Source organism: Chelonoidis abingdonii, chromosome 8, assembly GCF_003597395.2.
Source record: "Chelonoidis abingdonii isolate Lonesome George chromosome 8, CheloAbing_2.0, whole genome shotgun sequence".
Lineage (NCBI taxonomy): Eukaryota > Metazoa > Chordata > Testudines > Testudinidae > Chelonoidis > Chelonoidis abingdonii.
The window spans coordinates 105,614,908-105,622,994 of NC_133776.1; the positions used below are offsets into that span (position 1 = coordinate 105,614,908).

At 50.4% G+C, this 8,087-nt stretch overlaps 1 protein-coding gene across 2 annotated transcripts in view; it reads right to left on the reverse strand.

Annotated features, from left to right (window-relative positions):
- The window catches only part of SNX12 (sorting nexin 12), a 26,356-nt gene extending 18,275 nt beyond the window's left edge, over positions 1-8,081 (reverse strand). Inside the window, exon 1 of one of the 2 annotated variants that reach the window (XM_075068919.1) lies at positions 7,984-8,081. In XM_075068919.1, the coding sequence (XP_074925020.1) occupies positions 7,984-7,989 (6 nt within the window). In that variant the 5' untranslated portion in view covers positions 7,990-8,081. Of the gene's footprint in view, positions 1-7,784; positions 7,817-7,983 lie in introns of those variants that run through there. The other variant, XM_075068920.1, reaches the window with a different exon arrangement.
- Between the last annotated feature and the right edge of the window lie 6 nt (positions 8,082-8,087).

Here is an 8,087-nt window from a genome sequence, read left to right on the forward strand (position 1 = left end):
GGCTTTCCTGGGTTGTAGGTGGGTCTTTGGCTGCTCTGTGTAGGGTTATAATTGTCGGTTGTGCCCGCCTGGGATTGAGAGAGACAGACATCACTACAGAGCTTGCTTAAGTTTTGTTGGCCAAATAGTAAGGAGTAGAAACAGCGCGGTTTAGGTTTTTAATTGTTATTACTCGTATTTGGCAAGTTGTGGATCTGGGACTGGTTAACTTTTGATTATGTGTGTTGGGACGGGCATGTGTTGATTTGTAATTGGTACGGAGGAGGGTTTCTCCTTTGTCTGTGAGCTATAGGCCTCTTGTAGGTATTACATCTGTGAAGTAGAGAGATAACTCTTTTCTTTTTCCTTGTCTGTTTATTAAAAAGGGGTTTCTTTTTAGAGGAATGATTGATTTGTTCTTGGTTTGCCCTTGTTGTATCCAAGTCCCGGCTGGGTATAGAATCTGGTACCAGGATGGAGGGGGAGAGGTAGAAGGTCTCTCTGTGTTTCTCTGAATTGTTCGCCTCTTGTGGGGGGGGAAGGGACATTGCTGTCTCTGGTGATTGTGATCTAAAGAAGTTGTGGATCAGTAGTACTGATCTAGGATAGCGCCAGGGGAGGGAGAAGTCGTTGGAGGGAATGGTTTTTTATTCCTTGTGTTAGAACAAGGGATTTGGGGTTCTTGGGGTTCCAGGGAAGGTGTGGGGGATTCAGAGTGCCCCCAAAACCGACTATTTTTTTGGGTGGTGGCAGTGCGTATAGATTGTAAGCTAGGTAAGTTTGCTAGAGGAATTCATGGCGGGTACCAGATTCTTGGGACGCTAAAGGTTAGATTGACTGGAACTTAGTCCCTATTAACCACCCTGGATCTTCCAATAAAGGACTAGTAACTGCTTCTCCCTCACTAGTGCCACTCCTAGATTCCCCTCCCTGGGTTCCCTAGCCAGATCATCTGTGCTTCAAACAACCTGAAACCCAAGCAAGAGAATCAGGTTTCCGCCGCCCTTCTTCTCTTCTCCCAAGATTCTTCTGCCCTGGAAACTAGGAGAGAGAGCCGAGATTAGCTTCATGATCTAAACAAAGGGATTACTCGTATCCTTCCCTCCTTTACCCCAAAGCAGAGAGAGGAGAGAAACACTAGAAGCAGGTTTTCCACCCACGCATTCCCTGGTGAGTCAATCTAAGGAAAAACAACAGATTTGAAAAGGGCAACATTTTTAATACAAAAGAAACATCCAAATTGTCTTCTGTAATTCACAGATGAAATTTATTAGGGTTATTTAGCTTATACAACAATGGATTAAACAGCCTTATCCAAAAAAATACAATTTAGAACATTCAGCAAACTACACACTTGCCCAAATACAGAACAAACAACGCTCAAAGCCTATATTGTCTTTGTACCTGTCATGTACAATTGGGAACAGAAGATTAGAGAGCCTGGAAGACGTGTGATCACCTCAGGCCTAGTGAGAGCACACAGACACAGACAAATGGACCGGCACAACCCAAAGCTTCCCCTTAGATTTGAAAGTATCTTGTTTTCCTGATTGGTCCTCTGGTCAGGTGTATGTTTGTTACACGCTTTAGTGGTGAAAGAGACATTAACCTTTAGCTATGCTGTTTATAGACAGGAGGGTGGCCTACTGTCTGTTTGGAGACCTTAAACAAGAGGGAGGGATGATTAGTGGTGTTGAGCTTGGCTGTGGTAAACCCAGGCGTTGTGAGTTCTAATCTTGAGGGGCCATTTAGGGATACTGGGCACAAAATCTGTTTGAGGATTGGTCTGACTCTGAGCAGGGGGTTTGGACTAGATGACCTCCTGGGTCCCTTCCAACCCTCGACATTCTGTGATTCGAGTCTGCTTTCAGCCGTTCGCTTAGATGTAGTAGAAATTAACCTTTTTCAGCATCTATCAAAAAGATTTTAATAGGTCGTGGGGTTGAGATCATGGTTGCGAGCATGTCTCCTCTGACTAGTCTGTTTGGATACTTCATAAGGGTGAACATCTGAGAGGGCTGAGGCCATGCTCTCTCTTGATGTTGCAAACAGCCTGTGAATGGAAAGCATAGCCACTATCAGTGCCCCAAAATGGGACCTGCATATCTGAAAAGGCGTTAACTCATGGAGTGTGGAAGGACACCTGGGTGACAGTTCCAACTTATCGTGCCCAGGAAGAGTCCTGGCTGAATGCCTGCTTTCTTTCTGAGCCAGACCCCAAGGGGGAGGGCTTGCAAATGCTTTCGTCTGTATTCGCAGCATTAATATGCAGCTCTTTACTGACACTCTAATGCTATGATGTTTTAGGAGGTTTTTCAGGCTCGTGGATTGGCACGCTCTGCGGCGACTTTTCAGTAGGAAGAGTAAGAGTCAGCCCCGTGGCTTCTACAGCAATCTGCAAATTAAGCACCTCTCTCTTCCTTAGCCAGACATAAACGCCCCTATTTCAACTGAAAGAGTCTATGTGTTGAGGAGCTGACAGTCAGCTACAGTGATATTGATGGTCTGAAGGAGTGAGCTGGAAGCGTAGACGTAAGGTGAGGGCTCTGCACACCAGACTATTCATGTAGCTGTTAGATAGCCTCATGCTCCTGTAGAGCCAGTTCTGTAACACCTGTGGGCTGTTGTAGAACAGTCTGTTGCGAGGTCTGGCAGGAGAGGGTGCTGTGTGGTGGCATCCAGGAAACTGCCGCGAGGAGCTTCGGAACTGAGCCATTCGTCTCCGCAGAGCTATCGTGAACGGTGTAGAGCCCAGCATGTGGGCGGAGGGGGATACTGTGTGAAAGATGCCGTGGAGGGCTGTTGAACATCGCGTTCCTCTATGTATACTAGCTCAGCTTGCGTGTTAGTTTGTTTTAGATTGTGTGCACCATGCCTGGAAAAGTTCCTTGAAAACGGACAGCTTCCATTTCGAGGAGATGAGGGATGTTCGAGGAGTTCTTTCAATTGCGGAGAGGAGGCTAGGACTAGAACATTTCATTAACAAGGTAAGTTATAGTGTCCTGGGCTTGCCCATAGTAGTTCATATGCTGTGTTAGATTGGCGCTCAGGCCACAAGGGATGGGGATGAGGGCAGGTCGGCCATGTCAGGTTCTGGAGCCTGTGTTCATTCGCGCGGACCACCACTAGTGGCATTGCCTTTCACACCTGATCATTCCTGATCATGGATATCAACGTCTGAAGAGGCAGCTTTGTATAACTGAATGATGCAAACTATGCGATTCCCTCCTCACCTGTGGGCTCAGTGAAATGCTCTGCGACATAGCTTGGCCTGAAAGGAGAGACGATTATTTAGATATCTTTGCCGCACTTTCAGTGTGGAGCTAAGCGTGTAAGAATACTGGGCTGCATCTCTTGCTCTCTTGTGGGCAGTCTAGGATCTGTGAGGCCTGCAGAGCCTCTCACTGCCTGTTGTCACGAGCAATTCTGTTCCTCCTAGAGCTTGATGATTGGGAGGGGAGAGGAGTATCCACCTGCCCTCTGATCCTCTAGCAGAGCTGCATCAGGTGCATATATGTCCATGTGTATAGGAACTGTTGTATGTGCTGCGTGCTTCTCTTTCCCCGCCGCGACCATGCCGGCTGTTGGCCATTCACTCTGCTGGCTCTGACGGCCAGCTCGCCTGCCTTTATTTTAAAGATGGGGCTCCCCAGCTTGAACATGCGTGCAGCCCGACTGTGTGCTAACATCCTTGCTTCTCCCCTTTTCCCTGCAGAATCGCCCCATGGACACACCCGCTGGACACAGAACGAGCGCTGCTTACACATGTTTCCTGCAAGAGAGAAAACATATGACAGACTTCATGATCCCCAGAGAAATCCGCCAGTAGCGAGATCTGATGCTCTGTCTTCCTCCATTCCACCCCTCCTGCAGAAATGACATTTATTTTTTACCACTTCAAATTTCTTCCCGAACCCAGCTTTGGTTCCTCTGCTGAACCCTTCCCGTTTGTCAGAATATATTTTCTTTTTGTATCTGGCAGCAGTTGTTTGCTTTGCAGCTGGCTGCCTCTTCCTCAAAGCCGGCTGTGAAGATTTAAGCCATGAATCTGCTGTGGGCCCCGGTGCAGAAGATAAGTGTCAGAGGGCTGGGGCACCTGAACTGTTTTCGGGCGTTAATTAACATAGATAGACTGGGCTACCCCTGAATCACTGTGAAAAGGAGCATAGAGTCTTCATTCCTTGTCCTTCACCCGCGCCTTGTCCCCTGCAGCTCAAGACATTGTTCAAAAGAACACCACGAGCAGAACAGTGACTCCTGGATGTCATATAGGCAGGACATGCAGCAAGTTTTAGGATGTTAGTTAGGGTTTAACTAAAAACTGAGCAAGCAGCGTTTAGCCAGGTAGCGATGTTCCCCAGTTCCCTTCCTTGAATCTCCCAAGTGATAAATCCTCCTTCATCTCTGCGATGAAACCTTCCTCCTTGGTTGCTGTCTGCAGGTGCTGAGACCAACGCTTCCACTCTGACCCTGCTCCAGACTCTCCTGCCTATACAGGCGCTGCTCAGCAATAGCCGTGTTTATCCCTCATCCTCTTTAACATGCTGCTGGCAGCTTTTGGGGCATGTTTGCGCTGTTTAGAGTGCCGCTTACAGACGCCCTATTCTTCCACCTCACCAGTCTCCAGTAACCCACCTCGACCCAGTGACCAGTCAGCTGGAAGATGCTTTAAATATAATGAACTGGGACATATAAAAGCCAACTGCCCAAAGAACCCCAACTGAGTGCAAGTCATTACACCACCTCCCCATTGCCAGGAAAGGCTTTTGCATGTCTAGCTATGTAGCTTGGATCTAGCCAGGAGCTTGTAGGAATTTTCCCAAAGCTGCATTAGCCTGATCTAACTCCACCTTCCTAATGCTGACCCCCCCACCCCCAAGAAATTACAGAATTTTATGGGAAGGGTGGGGGAGAAGGGGAGGTAAAAAAAGCTCTTGGATGGTTGCTTTTTAGTGACCAGATACACCCTCATGTTAAACCTACTGCTGCTACTTTTAAACAGTTCTTACTAAAGCCTCTGATCAGCTTTTAGGCAGTCCATCTGTATGGTGCCAGCAGGGCCTAGAACTGCAGAGAAACTCCAGATAGTTTTTTACTGTTCTCTAGCAGCCACCTCTGGCTGACTGAAGAACCAACGACAGTTTTTTGTGGGAGTGGGGAGTATCAACATCCAATCCTCAGATGGAAAGATCAGTCATGTGGGATGTGAGGACAGTAAAATTAACTAATGAGGACAGACTGTATCCTCTAAGGGGCAGGGCTTGTATCTTCCATGGTTTGGAAAGCACCTACCACACAGAGCGCAAGCACAACATACATAATCCCACAGGAGAAGGGACTAATTTCTCAGTCTAACTAATTACTCCTGGCACCAGCGCAATGCATGGCACCTTACAAGGACACCCTGCCCCAAAGAGCTCACGGCCTAAGACAAGACCATGCAAAGGGATGTTGAGTACACAAGGAGTGCTCAGCAATACTGATTATGCAGGCTGTACTGCGCAACCTCCCTGGTTGCACTACTTGTTTGTATAAGCATATCCATGTTTAGGACTAGAGTTTGTCTATAACTGGTAGGTAATTAGATTGGCAACCAAAACACAAAAACCATTCAGCACCCAGTTACCTAGGAAGGCTGTTAACTAGCAGCTAACCAAGATACAACAAAAGTCCCCCTCCCCTAAATACAGTTCTCTTCTCTCTACCCCAGTTGGAGACACAACAAAGCACCTGTCTTGGTTTCTGAGCAGTGCACAAGAGGCAAGTGGTACTCTACTTACATAAAGAGGCATTCCAGCACTAAGGAGGGCCACAAAGTGGCTGCACTTGGACTCATTGGTGCCAGCAGAATACACCTAAGAGGGACTGAGGAGTGCAGAAAATCACTGACTTTGGATCTAAGCAGGACCTGATGTTTGACCACCACAATTCTTGTTAACATATACAGAATGAGACTGCACCAGGTTCGTGGGATGTAGTAGTGAGGAGACAAGAAGTTTTCCTCTTGAGATCCAGCAGACATGTTGGGATTTACCACCTTCTCTGCAGCACTGGAAAGGAATTCTGTGTTAGATATGGTAACTGTATCCCTCTCAGAGTTTGGTAATTCCAGGAGCCTCGGTCAACCCTTCTGAGATCGGACTGGGGTTTCTATAAGGTTGCAGACTTCTGAGGCAAGGATGTGGTGAGATCCTATACCTCTATCACTACACTCAAGTCAGAAAACAGCCATGTCAACAAGATGATAAAGCCTGTTTCCCTGGATGTTCTCTGACCTTGAGTCCTTTTCTCATAGTTGAACATGCAGCCAGATGTGCTTGAGAGACAGAGGTCCATGCGACCCAACAAAACAGAGTGAAATGGCCAAGGTCTCTGTGGGTCTGTCTACACTGCTGCTGGGAGCAAGCATGCTGCCCAGGTAGACAGACTCAGGCTAGCAGGGCTTGAGTAAACACGTAAAGAACAGTGGTGTGGACAATGCGGGGTTCCGAATCCACACCGACCACCCTCCGAGCCAGGGGGTCAGGTAGGCTTGAGAGCCTGAGTTGCTGCCTGAGCTGGAATGTCCACACTGCTATTTTTAGCATGCCAGCTTTAGCTTGACAGGTATGAGCCTGTCTACCCAGCCAGCATCTCAGTGCAGACATCCCTCTGTGGGTTCTGTGTGAAGTACAGGGAATTCACAGACCAGTATTATTCAAGAGCCTCACTCACTAGAAGCTTCTGCAGGGGACTATTTTAAAAAAGAAGCAGAAACCCTTGTAGTCCCAACTCCAAACAGCATTCCGTTTATAGTCTGCAGCTGGAAAATGAGAGGCTACCTTGGTCACCCCAAAGGCTGCTGAAAGGAGGTCAAGGGACCCTTTGGGGGATCCTGGTATGAACCCCCTGACCCCAACATGATATAAAAACTCCACGGCCCACCTGTGCCACAACAACTGCCTTTCTGCATATAAAAGCCAGGGCCGACGTTAGGGGGTAGCAAGCAGGGCAACTGCCTGGGGCCCCATGCCACAGCGCTCCCGCAAAGTTACGTTGCTCAGCCTTTGGCCTCAGCCTCAGGTAGTGGAACTCAGGGCCCTGGGGCTGGGGCTTTGGCTTTCTGCCCTGGGCCTCGTGAGTCTAATGCTGGCCCTGCTTCGAGGGCCACCTGAAATCTGCTCCCAGCCCCCACACCACTGGTTTATAATACAGCAGCACCTCCAGTGTGCTCAGCAATCCCCAGAGACATACAGAGGGTGGTAGGCCCTACCCCACAGGGCACATGTGATCTGTCACTCTGCCTGCAGCCATATATCCAGATAAGCGGCCCACCCCGCCTCCCCCCCAGCCATTGGTGTCCACTCCAGGATGCCCAGGGGAGCGGTTTGATGCAAGCACAGGAAGGGCCACCCAAGCCCAGACAGGCGGGGACAGCTGCAGGAGCCAGTTTGCCTGTCTGCCCTCAGCAGCCTGGCACCTGCCCGGCCCCCCAGCTGTGAGCAGTGGAGGCTCCAGGCCAGGAGATGCCTCAGCGCAGCACCGAGTGAGCCTGGGCAACAGCAGGAGACACCCAGGGCCCTAGTGCGGCGGGCACCACCGCCTGGGAGCCTGAGGAGTCGTCCCTGGCCAAGAGTCACCTGCCAACCCCAGCCCCTCACCCACATGCGGAGCTCGCAACTGCTGTTAACACCTGGCCCCTCACCTGGCCCAGCCCCTCACCCAGAGCTCACAGCTGCTATAACACCCCGGCCCCTAGCCCCTCACCCGCACGGGGGTTCACCACTGCTGTAACACCCGGCCCATCCACCAACCTAATCTCTCACCCGCATGCGGAGCTCGCAGCTGCTGTAACGCCCAGCCCCTCACCCGCACGCGGGGCTCACCGCTGCTGTAATGCCCCGCCTGGCCCCCACCGCCCCTCACCCGCATGCGGAACTTGTAGCTGCTGTAACTCCCGGCCCGGCCCTCATCCGCATGCAGAGCTCGTAGGTGGTGTAACGCCCGGCCCGGCCCGGCCCTCACCCGCATGCGGAGCTCGTAGCCGGTGTAACGCCCGGCCCGGCCCTCACCCGCATGCGGAGCTCGTAGCCGGTGTAACGCCCGGCCCGGCCCTCACCCGCATGCGG